This window comes from Pelophylax lessonae (genome assembly GCF_965119305.1).
Source record: "Pelophylax lessonae genome assembly, chromosome: 5".
NCBI lineage: Eukaryota > Metazoa > Chordata > Amphibia > Anura > Ranidae > Pelophylax > Pelophylax lessonae.
Genome location: NC_138772.1, coordinates 314973829 through 314994346, shown reverse-complemented (window position 1 = coordinate 314994346; position 20518 = coordinate 314973829). Strand labels below are relative to the sequence as shown.

Here is a 20518-nt window from a genome sequence, read left to right as displayed (position 1 = left end):
TGCTCAGACTATACGCCGCTCACTGCATCAAATCGGTCTGCATGGCTGCCATCCCAGAAGGAAGATTCTTCTAAAGATGATGCACAAGAAAGCCTGCAAACAGCTTGCTGAAGACAAGCAGACTAAGGACATGGATTACTGGAACCATGTCCTGTGGTCTAATTGGCAAGATAAACTTATTTGGTTCAGATGGTGTCAAGCGCGTGTGGCTACAACCAGGTGAGGAGTACAAAGACAAGTGTGTCTTGCCTATAGTCAAGCATGGTGGTGGGAATGTTTAGATCTGGGGCTGCATGAGTGCTGCCAATACTGGAGAGCTACAATTCATTGAGGGAACCATGAATGCCAACATGTACTGTGACATACTGAAACGGAGAATGATCCCCTCCCCCTCCCGGAGACTGAACCGCAGGACAGTATTCCAACATAACGACCCAAAAACACCTCCAAGACGACCACTGCCTTGCTAAAGAAGCTGAGGGTAAAGGTGATGGACTGGCTAAGCATGTCTCCAGACCTAAACCCTATTGAGCATCTGTGGGGCATCCTCAAAGGGAAGTTGGAGGAGCGTAAAGTCTGTAACATCAACCAGCTCCGTGATGTCATCATGGAGGAGTTGAAGAGGACTCCAGTGGCAAACTATGAAGCTCTGGTGAACTCCATGCCCAAGAGGGTTAAGGCAGTGCTTGGAAATAATGGTCGCCACACAAAACATTGACACTTTGGGCCCAGTTTGGACATTTTAACTTAGGGGTGTACTCGCTTTTGTTGCCAGCAGTTTAGACATTGGCTGTGTGTTGAGTTATTTTGAAGGGACAGCAAATTTACACTGTTAGTGCCCGTTCACATACGAGCGACGCTACTTCGCACCGCGACCTCCGAGGTCGCGGTGCGAGCAGCGCGCCACGACCTCGGAGCGGCCGCCACGGACTTCATAACATTGAAGTCTATGGCGGTCGCCTCCTGGTCGCCCCAAAGAAGCTCCGGACCCTTTTTCTAAGTCGGAGCGACTTGTGTCGCTCCTATTAGAACGGGTCCGCAGCTTTCCTATGGGAGGCGACCTACGGCGACCTGTGAGGCGACCAGGTCGCCTTAGTGTGAACGGGGGCTCATACAAGCTGTATACTCACTACTTTACATTGTAGCAACGTGTCATTTCTTCTGTGTTGTCACATGAAAATATATATTTGGTGTACTCACTTTTTGTGAGATACTGTATATATGCAAAAAATGATAAAAAAACCTAATTAAGGGCTTATATACACAGATATTCTGGCTGTTTAAATGAATCGTTTGTTCATGTGGCTGGAGCACTCTTTGGGAAAGCAGCACCTGTACGAACACAGCTGCAGGTCCCAATTTGACAGTTGTGCAGGTGCAGGTGAGTGGCCACGAATGAACACTGTCTGTGTTCGGGGCTGTACACTTGCACCCACATGCCTGTCAAATTATAATCTGTGGCTATGTTCGCAATGCTGCTTCATCCCCAAAGTGTAACATAGGCCCAGAGCAGTGCCCCTCTGCAGTAGCTCTTCCTCTCCTGACAGGACTCCTTGAGAGCAGTGGGAGTTATTGGCTCCTGCTACTGTCAGTCAAATCTGGTGAGAAGGGCACAAGGGGTGGGGCCAAGCCACACTGTGTGTGACTATGGAAGCATACAGTCCTGCTCAGAAGCATGCCCACACAAGTGCTCCCTTAGCACACAGCTTGCTGAGGGGGCACTCATAGAAGAGGAGGAATAGAGGGTGCCAGCAGGGGATCCAAAAAAACGAAGTAAGCAATATAATTGAACAGAGCAGGTACAGTAAGTATAACATATTTGTTATTTTAAGGGGAAAAAAAAGCATTTACAACCACTTTAAGGTGATTACTCTATTTGTCCTGGTAACCACTGTCATTGGGTTTTAAAGTGAGCGAAAATCTAAAATTTTGAGTTGTCACCAGAAAGGGTACACTACAATTTTCCCTATAAATGTTTATTATACTGTTATATGATTATTTTGAAAACAACGTTATAAAAAGCAGTTTGGTAATAATGATCTGCTTTGGATGTCAAATATTTTATGTGCACCTCATTCTTTTATTTAAAACCTTCTACAGCTCACTGATCATGCCTATATACTGTGAGCTTATCATTTTTATAAAGGGGTTCCCTGGAACCTGAAAAGCCTTTTAAGGGTTCCTTCAGAGTAAAATTGTTGAGGGGCTGCTCTACAGCATGCTGGAATGGGACAAGCTTGTCTAGTCAGGATTTTTTTGTTTAATCCAATTAAAATGTAACAATTCTAAAAGTAAATATAATATGGTATATGTAAACCACAGGCTAAAATCTTTAGGGTTTACAGCATAATACTTCATTGTTCTCTGAGATTCAAACAAATGTGGCAGCCCCAATCATGCCATAATTATTGCATTATATAAGAGGCCATTGGCTGGAAAGCCCTCATAATTAAAAGCAAAAGCCCAGTAAATAATAGAAATACAATTTAGATTTGTAATTGTATATTAAAATACCACAGATAGTCCACTGAGGAGAGCTGACTCCAGGCTATTGTCCAAATAACAAAAAACACATTTTCGTTTATTAGTTTAATGTGATATCACACATTTTTCTGATTTAAAAACAATGAAACTAGTTTTTCCCCTTTAATAAAACAATAAGGTTTTATATAGCTGAACGAAAAATAAAATGTATGCATATACATGACACATATAGGCGAGCTGAAATATTCTGGTGTTGGTACAATCTATACATCTCTATCTATTATGTATTTCTCTGACCAGCATACAGTATATACAGTCAGGTCCATAAATATTGGGACATCGACACAATTCTAATATTTTTGGCTCTATACACCACCACAATGGATTTGAAATGAAACAAACATGATGTGCTTTACCTGCAGACTTTCAGCTTTATTTTGAGGGTATTTAAATCCAAATCAGGTGAACGGTGTAGGAATTACAACAGTTTGTATATGTGCCTCCCACTTTTTAAGGGACCAAAAGTAATGGGACAATTGGCTGCTCAGCTGTTCCATGGCCAGGTGTGTTTTATTCCCTCATTATCCCATTTACAAGGAGCAGATAAAAGGTCCAGAGTTCATTTCAAGTGTGCTATTTGCATTTGGAATCTGTTGCTGTCAACTCTCAATATGAGATCCAAAGAGCTGTCACTATCAGTGAAGCAAGCCATCATTAGGCTGAAAAAACAAAACCAACCCATCAGAGAGATAGCAAAAACATTAGGTGTGGCCAAATCAACTGTTTGGAACATCCTTAAAAAGAAAGAACGCACCGGTGAGCTCAGCAACACCAAAAGACCCAGAAGACCATGGAAAACAACTGTGGTGGATGACCAAAGAATTCTTTCCCTGGTGAAGAAAACACCCTTCACAACAGTTGGCCAGATCAAGAACACTCTCCAGGAGGTAGGTGTATGTGTGTCAAAGTCAACAATCAAGAGAAGACTTCACCAGAGTGAATACAGAGGGTTCACCACAAGATGTAAACCATTGGTGAGCCTCAAAAACAGGAAGGCCAGATTAGAGTTTGCCAAACAACATCTAAAAAAGCCTTCACAGTTCTGGAACAACATCCTATGGACAGATGAGACCAAGATCAACTTGTGCCAGAGTGATGGGAAGAGAAGAGTATGGAGAAGGAAAGGAACTGCTCATAATCCAAAGCATACCACCTCATCAGTGAAGCATGGTGGTGGTAGTGTCATGGCGTGGGCATGTATGGCTGCCAATGGAACTGGTTCTCTTGTATTTATTGATGATGTGACTGCTGACAAAAGCAGCAGGATGAATTCTGAAGTGTTTGGGGCAATATTATCTGCTCCTATTCAGCCAAATGCTTCAGAACTCATTGGACGGCGCTTCACAGTGCAGATGGACAATGACCTGAAGTATACTGTGAAAGCAACCAATGAGTTTAAGGGAAAGAAGTGAAATGTTATGCAATGGCCAAGTCAATCACCTGACCTGAATCCGATTGAGCATGCATTTTACTTGCTAAAGACAAAACTGAAGGGAAAATGCCCCAAGTACAACCAGGAACTGAAGTAGAGGCCTGGCAGAGCATCACCAGGGATGAAACCCAGCATCTGGTGATGTCTATGCATTCCAGACTTCAGGCTGTAATTGACTGCAAAGGATTTGCAACCAAGTATTAAAAAGTGAAAGTTTGATTTATGATTGTTAATTTGTCCCATTACTTTTGGTCCCTTAAGTGGGAGGCACATATACAAACTGTTATAATTCCTACACTGTTCACCTGATTTGGATGTAAATACCCTCAAATTAAAGCTGAAAGTCTGCAGTTTAAGCACATCTTGTTTGTTTCATTTCAAATCCATTGTGGTGGTGTATAGAGCCAAAAAGATTAGAATTGTGTTGAGGTCCCAATATTTATGGACCTGACTGACTGTATTTCTTACTCAATGTGTAATGCTGACAGGTAAAACTAATACAATCAATTATCTTGTTACAATGGCACCTGCTAGGATTTGAGCGACTTTGACAAGGTCCAAATTGTAATAGCTAGGCGACTGGCTCAGAGAAACTCCAAAACTGCAAGTTTTGTGGGATGTACCCTGTCTGCGGTGGTCAGGGCCTACCAAAAGCCATCCAAGAAAGGAAAAACTTGCTAACCAACATCCGGGTCATGGGCGGCAAAGGTTAATCACATTGGCCCATTAAGTCCAATCCAATAGAAGAGCTTCTGTAGCTCAGATTGCTGAAAAAGTTAAGGAAGTATAGCCTAAGCTTTTTTGGCTATACTTCCCCTATGGATTACAGGAGTGCAATCCTTTCTGCATTCCTGTGACCCGTTTTCAGCTGACAGGGGGCTAAAGCCCGCTAACAGCTATTGTTAGAGGCTCTGAATACAGTAGTTCTTAACCACGTGGTCAAAATCTGCCCAAAAGCCTGGACCAGCAGCTAGCTCAGCCTCTCAGTGAGCTGCTTAGAGCCTGAGCCAGCCACTTCCAGCCCCTCCACCAGTGAGCGTTAGAGGGGCAGAACAAAGAGACGGTGACTGACAGTCACCAGATCTCTTTAGGTTGAGGACAGAGCGTTTAGCCATCAGTGGTGTTTAATCGCTCAGTTCTTGGTCTTAAAGGTGTATGTAAACCATAACAATAAACGTCTCTTATTCGGTGTCTTTTGGTTTAATAAAGTGGATGTAAACCTCTGAAATTAAAAATGAACAAAGCATATCCTATTATAGTGTATACTTGCCTTGAACCAAAGCACCCAGTGGGATTTTAGTCTTATCTGCATGAGACACTTTTGAGTATCTATGCCCACACCAAGCAATCCAGGAAGACATCCCCTCCAGCACATTGCAGGTGACTGGACAGCTTCAGCTGTGCATGTTTTCCTACGGGACTGTGTAGAATGGGTTGTGTCCATTCCCTCCACTCAGGTCTCAGTTAGCATTCATCTACCTGCCCTATGTTGTGCAGTGTGTGACATCAGATCCCCATCACTGCCTTCTAAAGCTCAGAAATGCTAATGTAAAATGTGTGCTCTAGGAGGCTAGAAGAGCCAGAGCTGCAGATAAACAGGTACAACTTAAGAGGATCTGTTTCATCTGTGTATCACCTAAGGCTGGTCAATTCAGTGGGTAAATGTAAGGCTTACAACAACATTGAGCGCATATTGTTAAATCTGTTTAATAAGTGTGAGGCTGGGTTCACATATGTGCGAATTAAATGTGGGTTTCCCTGCATCCAATTTGCATGACCGAGGAGTGTGACTGGCTCCGATTAGAGCCGGTTCACACAGGTCACGGGCGGCCATGGAGCTGATTGCAAAAGGGTCCTGTGCGTGTTTGGGCACTGTTCAGGTGCACATTCGGGCGCGTGTGAACAGACATGCACCGGACCCCAGGCACGAACCCACAGCTAAACATATGTGAACCCAGCCTAAATAAAAGCCAGTTGATTCTGCCAGAAATATTGTCAGATGATGGCTTCCTTCTGCTGTGCTGTTATCAGCTTACCTCTAAAGGACTACAGAACACTGCCCTCTGTTATGGAGAAGAGGCAGCGGTGTTTGTGGTCTTGTCCTAGGGTGAAAATTCTCAGTGAATACAGTGCATTGAGTGAACCTTGCTACCCTACAACAGAAAGTTGCTGGCAGGGTCCAGGTAAAAATAAAGGAAACACAAGATGAAAATAGAAAACTAATGCAGCTGCCACATCTAAGGATTGGTAAGCTACAATTTTTTCCATTATTGTTACGGGCATTTACGAGCAGCCCGGAAATGGGCTAAAATTTACGGCTGCCCGAAATATATGGGCGGTTGGCAACACTCATCCCCGCCAATATAATCTTCTAGTGCGACAGGGGGGAATACACTAAGGGGATGTCACAGGCTGTCAAAAAAAGAGCCCAACTATGCCCATCTTTTCTGCCCAGCTTCTCCATTTATCGAATCTGTACTACAGCTTCTGTGAATGAAATTAGATCTACGAATGCAGGATGGGCAGATGATTGAAATGTCTGCTTCTCTGAATGAAGAAGCAGGGTGGAAAGTGTGGGCATAGCCGGGAACTCTTGATAAAAATCTGGAACAGCCTCTTAGTTGTATTACCCCCACCCGCCGTAGAATTTCTACTAACAGAAGAGAAATCAGCACAATGGACATATTCTACTGACTGTGTGATGTCCCTTGTGCTTATTTTTATTTATTTGGCTTTAAGCATCTGACAGATTTTGATTTAAATACAGTACAATTTGATTTTAAAATATATTATATTTATAGCTGTTACATAATAAAGTAGTAAACAGGCAAAAAATTTGGGGGAGCATATCCATGTATTTCCAAAGCTGCTGCAGCTATGAACCAAAAGACATATATATTAAAAAAGAATAGCGCGCAAATGCAAAAGAAATTACTACCAAATCTGAAGAGAGTCCATAAATAAAAATGGGGGTTTGGTCCCACCATATGGCCATATCGTGCTCAAGCCCACTACTGCGTCAAAGTACCCCATTATCAGTGGTTCCTACACTATCCATGAAAAAGAGATGAATCCAGCCTTTCTAACCCTTGGAGATAATACTCCTTGCTGGGAGAGATGTGCAAATGCACTACAGGGGACTCCTCCTATATCCACTTGATGGTGGACACTGATTGAGTACAGGTGTGTGTGGGGGGTGGGGAGGGCTGTTCAACCTCGATAGTCTGGTCAGACCGAATACATAATAAACAGGCAAAAAATTTGGGGGAGCATACCCATGTATTTCCAAAGCTGCTGCAGCTATGAACCAAAAGACATATATATTAAAAAAGAATAGCGCGCAAATGCAAAAGAAATTACTACCAAATCTAAAGAGAGTCCATAAATAAAAATGGGGGTTTGGTCCCACCATATGGCCATATCGTGCTCAAGCCCACTACTGCGTCAAAGTACCCCATTATCAGTGGGTCCTACACTATCCATGAAAAAGAGATGAATCCAGCCTTTCTAACCCTTGGAGATAATACTCCTTGCTGGGAGAGATGTGCAAATGCACTACAGGGGACTCCTCCTATATCCACTTGATGGTGGACACTGATTGAGTACAGGTGTGTGTGAGGGGTGGGGAGGGCTGCTCAACCTCGATAGTCTGGTCAGACCAAATACATAATAAACAGGCAAAAAATTTGGGGGAGCATACCCATGTATTTCCAAAGCTGCTGCAGCTATGAACCAAAAGACATATATATTAAAAAAGAATAGCGCGCTAGGTTAGAAAGGGTTAGAAAGGCTGGATTCATCTCTTTTTCATGGATAGTGTAGGACCCACTGATAATGGGGTACTTTGACGCAGTAGTGGGCTTGAGCACGATATGGCCATATGGTTGGACCAAACCCCCATTTTTATTTATGGACTCTCTTCAGATTTGGTAGTTATTTTTTTTTGCATTTGCGCGCTATTCTTTTTTAATATATATGTCTTTTGGTTCATAGCTGCAGCAGCTTTGGAAATACATGGGTATGCTCCCCCAAATTTTTTGCCTGTTTATTATGTATTCGGTCTGACCAGACTATCGAGGTTGAACAGCCCTCCCCACCCCCCACACACACCTGTACTCAATCAGTGTCCACCATCAAGTGGATATAGGAGGAGTCCCCTGTAGTGCATTTGCACATCCTTCCCAGCAAGGAGTATTATCTCCAAGGGTTAGAAAGGCTGGATTCATCTCTTTTTCATGGATAGTGTAGGACCCACTGATAATGGGGTACTTTGACGCAGTAGTGGGCTTGAGCACGATATGGCCATATGGTGGGACCAAACCCCCATTTTTATTTATGGACTCTCTTCAGATTTGGTAGTTATTTCTTTTGCATTTGCGCGCTATTCTTTTTTAATACATAATAAAGTAGATCTATAAATTTCTCTGCAAACTGCAGTTATGTAGAAAAATGTCATAAGCGGTCTCAGAAATGCTCTTTCCATTTATATAAATAAATCAAATTTCTGATGTATTAATTCTTTTAGTATTTCCCATATAATTTTTAACATGCATTTCTAACAAATAACTGTGGCTTTAATTGGCTTCATTGCTTCGGCTTTTCACAGGTATGTTGCAGCTGGTGGAGATTCTTCTAAACCTGTTGATCTTGATATGTGCTTCAACTACTGAAAGTGCATCAGCTGGATTTTCCAGCATTGGAGGATTTGGCAGTACTTACTACTACAACATGGGCTATGCCATGAGTGGATTTGTAGGGAACGAAGTAGATCAGGTTGCACAATTAGATTTACAGTACAGCCAAATGAAGCTGCCCACTGTGTATGCTGCCGTTGCCATCAGTCTTCTTATGCTCGCTTTGACATTGTCATTTTTGTCAGCCAGTTGCATGTCTAATGTTACCAATAACAGAAAGTTTTTACTGTCTGAAGTGGTCATAAATGTGATATCTGCCCTCATCTATATTGTGTGTGTTGCACTCTATATTCACTTTATTAAACAGATTAACGCTACAGAATTGTGTAAGCAACGCGAGTCCCTCTACCATCGTCATGGCTACAGTTCCGTGAACTGTGACATAATGGGCACAGAGATGGCAGCATCTGTGCTTGCTGTCATTCTCATAGTCCTATATGTGGCTAGTGCAGTGGTTTCAGGTCTGTTGTTGCGAAATACCAAATCGAATGGAAAAGTCTCAGGCTCAGAGGCCTTGAAAACCACTAAAGACAACAATTCCCAACTGTTCAGCCTCACAAATGACACTATAAAACCAGAAGAGAATTCATTTATTGGACGTAATATTTAACATGAAGTTTGCATTGGATTGTGATTTTTTTTCAACACAACTGGAACTCAGTGGTTAAAGACTAGCAACTGATCAACACAAACACTTCATTGTAAAATGGTGTGTTTATAGTACACATCTACTACATTGGGTTTACATGGTCTTTGTACAGTCAAAGACCACCCCAGGAAAGACCACAATTTACTTTCTTAAAAGAAATGAAGGGGTCAGTCCACCCAATATTTTTGATAAATGCTGGAGATTTAAATCCCCTGGAAATTTCTTATATCTCTCTGAGACTCTATTGGTGAGCTATCTGTGCTTGAGTTCCTGGGTCTTCACGCGATCATCCCCATAATGAGGGGTTCCCACTATCCTTATTGGATTCTTTGTGATATATAATGTAATAAAGGATCATTTAAAATGCCAAGGTAGACAGGAACACCCAAAACTCCCAGATCGGTGGAAACCGAGTGTGGAATTAAGAAGCAAGTGTGTTAACTTTTTTTATTGCCTATACTTTGGCGCCATTGGACTTTGGGTCTTTTTTTAGCCTAACTAGAAAGCAGTTCTTTACAGCAGGAGCTGTGAAAATGTGAAAATCTTCCACTGGAGCTAGTTGTAGCCAACTAACTTGATTGCCCCTAAAAAGGGCTGGATGTATTCCTAATTGAACAAAATATAACAATATTAATGCCTATAAATAAAAAACATTTAAAGATTGTTTATCAAGGGGGTATCTGACTGCCTTTGGGAATCGGGAAGGATTTTTTTCCATGTTGGAGTGAATTGAATCCTGTTTTGAGACCGGTTTTCGTCTTTCTTCGGATCTACTATATTTTTGGGGTTCTGGGGATGCAAGTATTTAAATATAGTATTTGTCTTTTTGTTGAATTTGCTGGACATGTATCTGTTTTTGTAACCACTACGCTAACTTACCGGACACAAGTTTTGGTGTCCCAAGGCATATCAGAAGACAAAGGCTAAATAGGTTCTCCAGGCACCACATAAAAAAAAAAATTGTTTGGGCTGACCCTTTAATGAACTACTGTAAATATAACTGCTTAAACCGTTAGCATTTGTTACAGACGTTATACATATTCAAGCTGGGTCTATCATGAAGAGGTGTCTAATAGCCTCTAAAACATGTTTCTTGCTCACTGTAATTGTATGACATTGGAGATGAATCAGTTTAAGTATAGGTCAAGCTATAGAAGTTTTAAAGCGGTATTAAACCACAAAACAAAAATGTAATATATTACATCTTACCAATCTCTAGTTGTGGTAGCTGCTTTTCGTTTTTTCCTTTTTTTTTTTTTTTTTTTTTTTTTTTTTTTTTTTTAGGATTTTTTCTCTTTATTTCACCTGGGGATCAAGCCAGTAACACACTTCTGTCTTAGAGTGTTTGCATTCTGGATGAAATAGTTAAGCAGATGCCTTTTGAATAGCAGCATTGTCAGTTTGGAGAGAAGGTTGTATAATGCTTGGAACACACGTATCGAAATTGGGTCAGTTGAAAACCTAATAAAGTAAGTTGAAAAACAACAGACTTATGCCCCGTACACACGTGCAGATTATCTGAAGACTTTTGTCTTCAGAGTTACCTTTTCTATGTAGTGCAAGGGCCTGCCGGATTGCATACAAATTGAAAGTGTTTAGGTTTGACCTCATATTATATGGTTTTGGTAAGTCTGCAGACAAAAGTCTTCAGATAATCTGCACGTGTGTACGGGGCATTACTGACTGAATTACCAGATAGGTAAAGGAAAAAAAGCCTAAAAAAAAAAAGAAAATGAATGCAGACCGGACCAACTGATAAGCTGCAATTTTAATCAATTTTTGTTTTTGGGTTTAATATCACTTTAAGTAATAATTCTGTAGATTTCAAAATATTACAGTGCCTTGAAAAAGTATTTATACCTCCTTGAAATTTTCCACATTTTGTCATGTTACAACTAAAAATGTAAATGTAATTTATTGGTATTTTATGTGATAGTCCAACACAAAGTGGCACATAATTGTGAATTGGAAGGAAAATGATAAATGGTTTTCAAATTTTTTTACAAATATCTAATAAGTGTGGCGTGCATTTGTATTCAGCCCCCGAGTCAATACTTTGTAGAACCACCTGTAGAACCAAAAGACACTGTATGGTGACCAAAAAACCATTAAAACCTTTTGCCTGGAATACTGCTTTAACGGGCTATACTAATGTAAAATGATTCCATACCACCCATTTATTAAAAATTTGGGATATAAAACGTTAACAGTATTAAGGGTGATCAGTATTACCTTAAGAAGGCTATCCAAAATATTATTTAGTGCCCAAATAAAAAAAATCTAAATACTAACATTCAGTATAATTTTAAAAATAAAAAAAATTTGAGGAAATGTTTATCATACACTGAACCTTATACAATATAAGGATCGACTATAGAACATAGTGTGTAGTTATTTCTAGTTAATTGTAACCCAATGAGTTATGGATTACAAAATGACCTTCACCAGTAGTGGGTGATAGATTTTACACACTGTCTGAAATATGTTCATAGCAAGTTTTATTGACCATAATATACCTATGCTACTAGTAGCGACAGGCAGTTAAAGAGAAACTTTAGAGATGACATATTGTGAGTAATTTTAATTGTTTGAATGCTAGACATTTTGATGTAATGTTCACACTTTACCTGCTTGTTCTGTATTTGAATTATTGTATTACATGTACAGTTTTGTAGATTGTCCCTATATTTGCTCTCTGTATTAGTACTGTTGTCACTCAGCCAGCCTGATGAACAAGTGCGGACAGGGCTGGGACAAGGGGTGGGCAGGAGGGATGGCTGCCCTGGGTGGAAAAGTTTATTGCAGGGATTGGGGGATCCTAAACCTAACCCTAAGGGAAGCGGGGGCATAGTTTGGCATTGTTGCCCTGGGCGCTGGATGACATTGTCCTGGCACTGAGTGCGGAGATAAAATCACATTGGCTGGATTGGCTAGATTTCTAGAGAGATACAAGTGGAGATAACTGAATAAAAATTAGGTTGGCTTTGTGCTAGTTTTTTAGAAGATTTAATAAAAATCAGAATAAACCTAATCACATAAAAGAACAATTGTTGATTACCGTTGGAAATTGGATATCGGTCAATGTAATTTTTCAAAATACCATTGAATGGCCCACACACTTGCCTGACCTAAATCCAATAGAACATCTCTGGGACATTATGCTTCAGTCCATCAGACGCCGCCAGGTTGCACCTCAGTCTGATCAGGAGGAAATGACCATCCGTCATTTCATTAGGAGCATGCCCCAATAATGTCAGGCATGCATACAAGCACGTGGGGGCCATAGAAAATACTGAGTACTATTCTGAGTTGCTGCAATGAAATTTCAGCAAAATGGACTAGCCTGCTGCATCGTTTTTTCACTTTGATTTTTGTGGTGTCTTTGAATTCAGCCCTCCGTAGGTTCGTAATTTTAATTTCCATCAAATGATGTGGCATCCTTTCTTCCTAACACATTACTTCAGTATAGATATCCGGCATGATATCTTTCCTCATTGAGATCTAATGTGTTTTCATAGTGTTCCTTTAATTTTTTTGAGCAGTGTATAAAGGTCTTATCCATCTGAGCATGTTGGGATCAAGTCCCGAATGATGTAATGTCGGCAACATAATATCCAGTTCTACTCTGTGAAATGCTTTTTCAGCATATGTAGACAGAAGAATAAGAGAATCAGTGTAGTTGCAAAATTATTAATTGCAGACTGGCAATTTCACAAATTGTTATTAATACAAGTATTTATGCTGGAGGACAGTTACAATTCAGAGGACATCCAGTATTGCTTAAAGCAGCCAAATACTGTAATTCCTATGTTAGTTTATTAAAGGGAAAAAAGCAGAAGTGGTGCCTGGACTGGGCCATGATAATCAAATAGCTTTGGGTTTTTTTCAGGTTTACTATACCTCAGTAATAGAAAATGTATATTTTATAGTGGCACTTTTAACCTAGATTTTTGCTGTACTTATTATTTTTCCACTACCTCAGAGTTACCACTTTTAGAGGCAGCATAGGTTATCTTTCTTGTGCAATGCTGGCCATACACCAGTAGAATTTCATCTAAAATTGCTGTTTTCAGATCATTCATATAATTTTCCAATAGGGTCAAATCCATAATGACTATAGTGACCACAATGAGAACATTCAAAAGGCAGGATGGAATTTTTTTTTGCAGAACAAAATTTTCACTGTGTTTGTGGTTTTCATTCAGGAGAATTCGTACATATTGCAAAAAAAACCTATTTAGTATGTCTGGGTTTCCATTCAAGTTGGATAGAATTTTAAGGGCTTTCAAGTTAAATGTAGTTGAAGGCACCTGAAATAAAAAGAATATTCAAAAAAGTTTAGTTGAAGGCAAGAAAGAATGTTCTGATTTTCCTATAAATATTTGAACAAATAGTTAAAACAGCAATATTTTTACTGTGCATGGCCACCTTTTATAATACAAGGTGCAATGATAGGAATCCTGTTTTGGTTACAGTGATACTTAGCTGCTATTAGCATGTTACTGCAAAAAAAAAAAAAATGCATACCAGTGATGCGGACTGAGTGGCTCCAAAGAAAGAATTGATTGAAAGAAAGAGTTGATAAAATATATGGAGGTACAATGAGAAGGATCTTTTTTGTCAATGCATTATTTCAATTTACTGTTTAACATTACGAAAGTCTGCTGTATTAATAAAACAGTACTTTAAACACCACTGCTTGGCTTTCTTTATTCCATTAGAATTTAATGCCATATTAATCTGTTGGTATAAATTCGCTAAATACATTTCTAGGTTTATCAAACAAAAGGTTTAGTCTTTAGAAAGATAGCCTGAGTAACAAATTCTGTCCCTTTCCAGCAATTTGCAGAGAAGGACCCTTGCTCTCTCTGTGGAAGCAGTGATCTCTCTGCGAGGTCCAACATGCCTCCTGCTGAGTAAGAGCTAGTGCTCCCAACTAGGGATGATTGAACGGTTCGGGTCGACCATCGGTTCGACCTAAACATTGGGTGTTTGAAATTCGGCCGAATTCCGAACTTTTACTGCAAAAAGTTCGGAATTCAGTCACCCGAACCCCCCAAAATGCAATGGGACAGGAAGTGGGCTTTAAAAGCTCGTGATTGGCCCAGAAACGTCAGTAAAAGCCAATGAGGGGGCAGGAGTCTGATAGGAACGTGATTGGAGTGACTACGGGGACCAGAGGCCAACCGGGAGTGAATACGCCCCCCAGTATATAACATAGCCCCGCCTAACCTCTAGCACTGTAATACAGAGGCTTTGGAAGAGAGTGGAAGCATTTGTGTTTCTCCTGCTGTGTTAAACAACGTTGCTGCATAGCCGATTGCTTGTAAAGCTCCAGATCAGCAGAAGAGCAGTCAGCTAACAGAAAGATTGTCAGTGTAGTTAGAAATACAGCGCTGTTTGAGTTAGAAAAAAAAAAAAATTTAAAGGGACAGTGTCAGTTAGAAATTATCTTCTGCTGTATGGAGCTGTTCTTTTAGTGTGAGGAAAGGGATATGCAGTGTAGTTAGGGTACTATATACCACTATAGTTAGATTTAATAATCTAGTTTTTGTAGGGATACTTTTAAGTGTTAGGGTTCCGTCTAGTAAGCACGTTGCACTGCTGATATATCTACAGCAGGTATACGTGCTTGCTAGTCAGCTATTGTGCAAAATACATCTCAGCGATACACATATCTGCTGTATTTAGCGACAACTTTGGGTCGCATAGCAGTGTGCATTTATCAGTTGAATTTCACCGCGCAGAGTTGCCAAAGCCTCAGTGACAACTTAACGGCTGTTCTTGTTGTAACCGTTAAGTCCACTGCAAAAGGCTTTGCTACTCTGTGTCACACAAATCTTCTTTATTTAGCGACAACTTTGGGTTGCATAGCAATGTGCGTCTTGCAGGCGATTTTCACATCACACAGTTGATAAAGCCTCAGTGACAACTATACATAAATTAAAATTCATCACAAAAAAAAACGGATTATTTTTCTTAGAATTTCAGTAGCGCAGGGATGGTGTTACCCTCCTTTCATAAAGTGCATAAATTGCATAAATAATCCAAAACATCCAACTAAGCAAGAACAGAGTCCTTCAAAAGTCTTTGTTTATGTAGTGCCAGAGCAATACACAGTGCCTTTAATGCAGGGTCATTGGTGTCAGTTATAGGAACCTCCGTACAATGTCACCACCAACAGCTCTGGCACTACATAAACAAAGACTTTTGAAGGACTCTGTTCTTGCTTAGTTGGATGTTTTGGATTATTTATGCAATTTATGCACTTTATTTATTTGCACTTTATGAAAGGAGGGTAACACCATCCCTGCGCTACTGAAATTCTAAGAAAAATCTGTTTTTTTTTGTGATGAATTTGAATTTATGTATAGTTGTCACTGAGGCTTTATTAACTGTGCGATGTGAAAATCACCTGCAAGACGTACACTGCTATGCGACCAAAAGTTGTCGCTAAATAAAGCAGATGTGTGTGACGCAGAGTAGCAAAGCCTTTTGCAGTGGACTTAAAGCCTCAGTGACAAGTTAATGCCTGTTCTTGTTGTAAGCTTTAAGTCCACTGCAAAAGGCGTCACACACATCTGCTTTATTAGGAGCAAAAGAAAGGCGCAATTAAGCAAAAAAGTCATTTTTGAAGGTTTGGCATGCTATAATTCTGGTTCTGGACATGCTACAGAGCTGAAACTTCACAGGTACGCTTTTTAGACCCCCAGACACTAAATCCAAAGAAATCTCATTTTTTTTCTCAATAATTATTTTAATAATTGGCTCTCTATCAAAAACGACAATTTTTAAAAACTTTTTTTGCCTGATTCATAGTCCCTGGGGCATGACCCAGAACCCTAGGCACTATTTAGGGGCATTTATTAGGTTTTAGGGCTTCAAAATTGTGTGATTTTTGATTCCCGAAGTTCGGGTCCCATTGATTTAAATGGGGTTCGGGAATACGAACCGACCTTTCGGGAAATTCGGGTGTTCTGGTCGAACCGAACTTTTCAAAAGTTCGATCATCCCTACTCCCAACCAGCAAGGAGCATGAGCTTTGCCAATTACAGAACTATTGTGTTGACTCCGCATGGGCAGGGGGGGGTCACAAAATGTAAACATAATTTTGACATTGTATTTTAGTTCTAGCCTACTCCTATTAGTCTAAACAATCTTGAAGTCTGTAAACTCACTTCGTGAAGATCTCTACACGTTTACTTCCTTGAATTCTGTAACACGCATTTACTATGCCCCGTTAGTAGGCACTGCCATGTCACACAAATTACAGAGCCTGCCTTCTGAATTACAAAAGTGCTAAAAGAAGGCATTTCCGCAGGCATAGTCAGCAGCTAAATCATTGCTTGCAAGCAGCAAGGTACTGTGGGAAATGTAGTCCTTAGAAATTGAAAGTAAACTGCAGAGGAGAAGCTGCAATGCATGTCAAGGAATTTATGGAAAGAAATGGCCAGTAGACAGGCAGAACTGGTGGTACAATACTGTGACCATATTAGCCCTTTAACCACAATGCGAGCCACTTTTACCCCCTTCCTGCCCAGGTAAATTTTTGCAGTCATGCAACCCCGTACCCAAATGACATTCTTGTCGTCTTTTTTTTTTTTTTTTTTTTTTTTCACACAAATAGAGCTTTCCTTTGGACGTATTTAATCGCCACTGTTTTTTCTTTCTTTTTTTTGTTCAATTTAAAAAGCTGGAACATTTTGAAAAATTTATGCCAAACTGTATTCTGCTACATTTCTTTGGTGAAAATAACCCAAATCAGTTTTTATTATCTAGTCTGTAGAGTCCACAAACTATGGTGTATATATTTGAAAATTAATCATTCCTGATGTATTGACAGTCTACCTCATTTTTTGAGGCCTGAAAAAGTCAAGACCATACAAATATCCCCCAAATGACCCGGTTTTGGAAAGAAAAGACAGTCCAATGTGTTTAGTAAGAGGCATGGCGAGTTTTTTTGAAGTTTTATTTTTTTTGTCACAGTTTTTAGGAAAATGAAATAAAATAAAAAAAATTTTTTTTTTTTCACAATTTTTATTTTTTTACATACAGTCACCAGTGCAGTACAGTATCATCATATACCTCCAAAACAAGAAGAGGTGACCTCACTCTGGTACGCTTATGAGTAAGCGATCAACCGTATCGTGAAACGTGTCAACCAGTATACCTGTTCCTGTGATGTACTGTCAAGTTTGTTACCTGTGGTGAAGAATAAAACCCTTCTATGTTTTCATCTAATCCTGAGTGCGGTCACCTCTACTTGTTTTGGATCGTTATTTGGACTGTGGATCCGACTCGCACCTGGAACGTTGTCTCACCTGAGCGGCTCTGTCTGTGTAAGGATTTAGCCGTCATATACCTGGTGTGGCGGTGATCAGGGACACTGACTTGTGTGTGACAGTATGTGAAAACAAAACACAAGCAAAAGTTTTTTACATTTTTTTTTTTTTACTTTCTTTTTTTTATGATTTTTTTGTAACCCACTGTGACCAGAGCAATACATTGTTTATGTAGTAACACTGTACTACTCTGGGGAGTGATCAGGATTTTTTTTTTTTTTTTTTTTACTCATTTTGATTGCTTATACCAGTGAATTTCACTGTTATAAGCAAGCTTTTTTACTAAATGAAACGGATTCATTCAGTGTGTATTGCTGTGATTAGCTGTGATTGGCCACAGCTACTCACATGGTACACATGGGCTGTGATTGGCCCTGTCTGTACTATGTGTTCACCATGACCAATCACAACTAGCAACACAATTGTACATAATGAATGACATGCAAGGAAGCCATCCATAGTTTACAAATGTTATGTGGTCTGCTGTGATTGGTCTTGGTACTGGCAGCAGGCCAGTACACCGATCAATTATCGTCTGTGTCCAGTGGGCACAGCCATTGACAGATCGTGCCACTGCGCAGCCTGGAAAGTTTCATATGACATCCATCCAGAGTGACGAATGTGCTGTCCAGTTGTCATTTGACAAAAGGCTGGGTGGGAAGTGGTCAAAGAGACTGTTTTAGATTACCAAGACACTGTCACTTTGACCTTAATTGGCAAAGAGCCCCACCGATCCCCTGATACTCCCCTTGCTAGTGTTCTCTCTTTGCATCTGTCTCCTTTGCAGTTGACAAAAATCACCAGTGCTTCAAGGTATGGGGGAGCAAGTGACCTCTTATGTGATGGTGCAGCAGCCAGTTACTAGGTTCATCTGGACAAGGTGACCGCATTCTCTTTACATGTACATGGCCTGATTCACTTCAAATTTTGAAAACAATTTTAATCTATGGTTGTGTTCTCCTTTCACAAATAAAAAAAAAAAAACAAATTTCCTTAACAACGAACTTAACCCTTTAAATCATCTTTACCTCCCTTCCAGCAATTGACACCCATTTTATTTCTAAAGCCTGGCCCCAGACTCACTTTGAATCTATGGTTGAGTTCTTTTTTAAGAAAATTTTTTTTTAGCCAAATGGGAGCAATTTCACCACCACCACCTGTGAAAGCGCTAACCACGTTTTCGCACTATCTTTGGGCACCCTTCTACACCCAGTGCATATGTGCAAATAGATCAATGACTATTCGCTATTATTCTGTATGCAAGGCACTCAGAAGGTGACAACATAAACAGAAAGTGAGGAAACAGGTTTAACAACTCTGATCTTTACAAGCATGACAACTATCTGAGTTTCACAAAATAGAAAACCTATCTTGAAATATATTGTGGTATTCTGCTCATTTACCATCTAGTTTTCCCAAGAGATTGCAGTGTCTAAGCATTGAGATACGTACCTTATTTGTAACAGTTAGCTATTGCAATACAAGTAATGAACCTGTATATAATATAAAGCACAAATCGTTTTTTATATATATGACAAGACCATTTTTATTTGACTTTAAATCATATCCAAAGCTAAAAAACCATCACTGCTTTGCTATGATCTTAGAAAATACTGTATGAATATTTATTTTTAGGTTTTATGATATATTAAGTGCTAATCACCTTTTTGTGTTCTCTTTCTCTATAGGTGTCCTGCAATTCGTGGAAATACTATGTGGTGTTTTAGTGCTGATTTGTGTTGTTGCATCATTTGCTGTAATAACTGGCTACACGTCTGCTGCTGGGTTTGGTTCTTTCAGTATTGATTCCATGTACACTCCATTTGAAGGAGCAGAACTGCAGCGAGTAAGGGATGCTGACCAGCAGTATAGTCAACTGCGCGCCCCAGGAGTATATGGTGGAGTGGGCTTCAGCTTGACTATATGTGTCCTTACAATTGTGTTCCTTGTTCTGGGTGCTAAGCCCATACATAGGGTGTCCATCAAGGTGCTTTATGTAGAGGTCATTTTTGATTCCATTGCTTGTTTGGGTTACGTTGTTGCAGTTGGCCTGTACCTGCACTTTATCAAACAGGTGAACGCTACAAATGTCTGCAAAACTAGAGAGCAGCTTTATGCAGGCCGAGGTTATACCTGGATGAACTGTGAGGTGCAAGGGGGTGACGCTGCTGTTGCCATATTTGGCCTAATTGCTGCATGTGTATATTTGCCAAGCTCCATATTGTGTGGATTATACATCAGGACTGTACGCGATTTCAGGAAACATCACATGTCCCATGAGTATCCTCCATCTGCCTACAGTGACAACCCACACCAATCGGATAAATACAACAGAGAAAACCAAGAAGAGACTCCATTTCAACCAAGTACACTTGTATAAGTGCTTCCAAGAGACATTGGGATAAAAAAAAGGACTGTTGTTCTGAATGCAAATTTACCTGTAAATAGTATTATGTTTCTACTTTTACCTTTAATACAGCAAGCTAGATTAGCCATAAAGGTGTCTAACTGTAGACTTTATGGCTTTAATTTAGATTCGATTCATGCTAGCAGCTTTAATATGCTCAGATGATTGCTTAAGGGAGAATTTTGCGAGAGATTAACATGGAGCACTATAATCTTACATATATGGGGCTATCAAAAGATAACCAAACCCGAGAACCAAAGTTTTATATATTGCAGCTTAGCAGTCCTTAAAGTGTTACTAAACTCAGGACCCTGCACTCGCTATATTGGGTCTCACACAGAACATGAAAATGCAATTATTTTAGAAAATATAAACTGCTAAAAACCTTTTCTCATCAGCAGTGTATAGCAGTCTTGTGACTTCTATCAGTGTCCAGCTGAGCACTGGTTA

General features: G+C 40.0%; 1 protein-coding gene across 1 annotated transcript in view; it reads left to right on the top strand.

The window, feature by feature from the left end:
- Positions 1-20123, top strand: part of LOC309555700 (MARVEL domain-containing protein 3-like) — a 32892-nt gene extending 12769 nt beyond the window's left edge. Inside the window, exon 3 of the mRNA XM_082257745.1 lies at positions 19350-20123. Within this exon, the coding sequence (XP_082113871.1) occupies positions 19350-20041 (692 nt within the window). The 3' untranslated portion in view covers positions 20042-20123. The remainder of the gene's footprint in view (positions 1-19349) is intronic.
- The last annotated feature ends 395 nt before the right edge of the window (positions 20124-20518 follow it).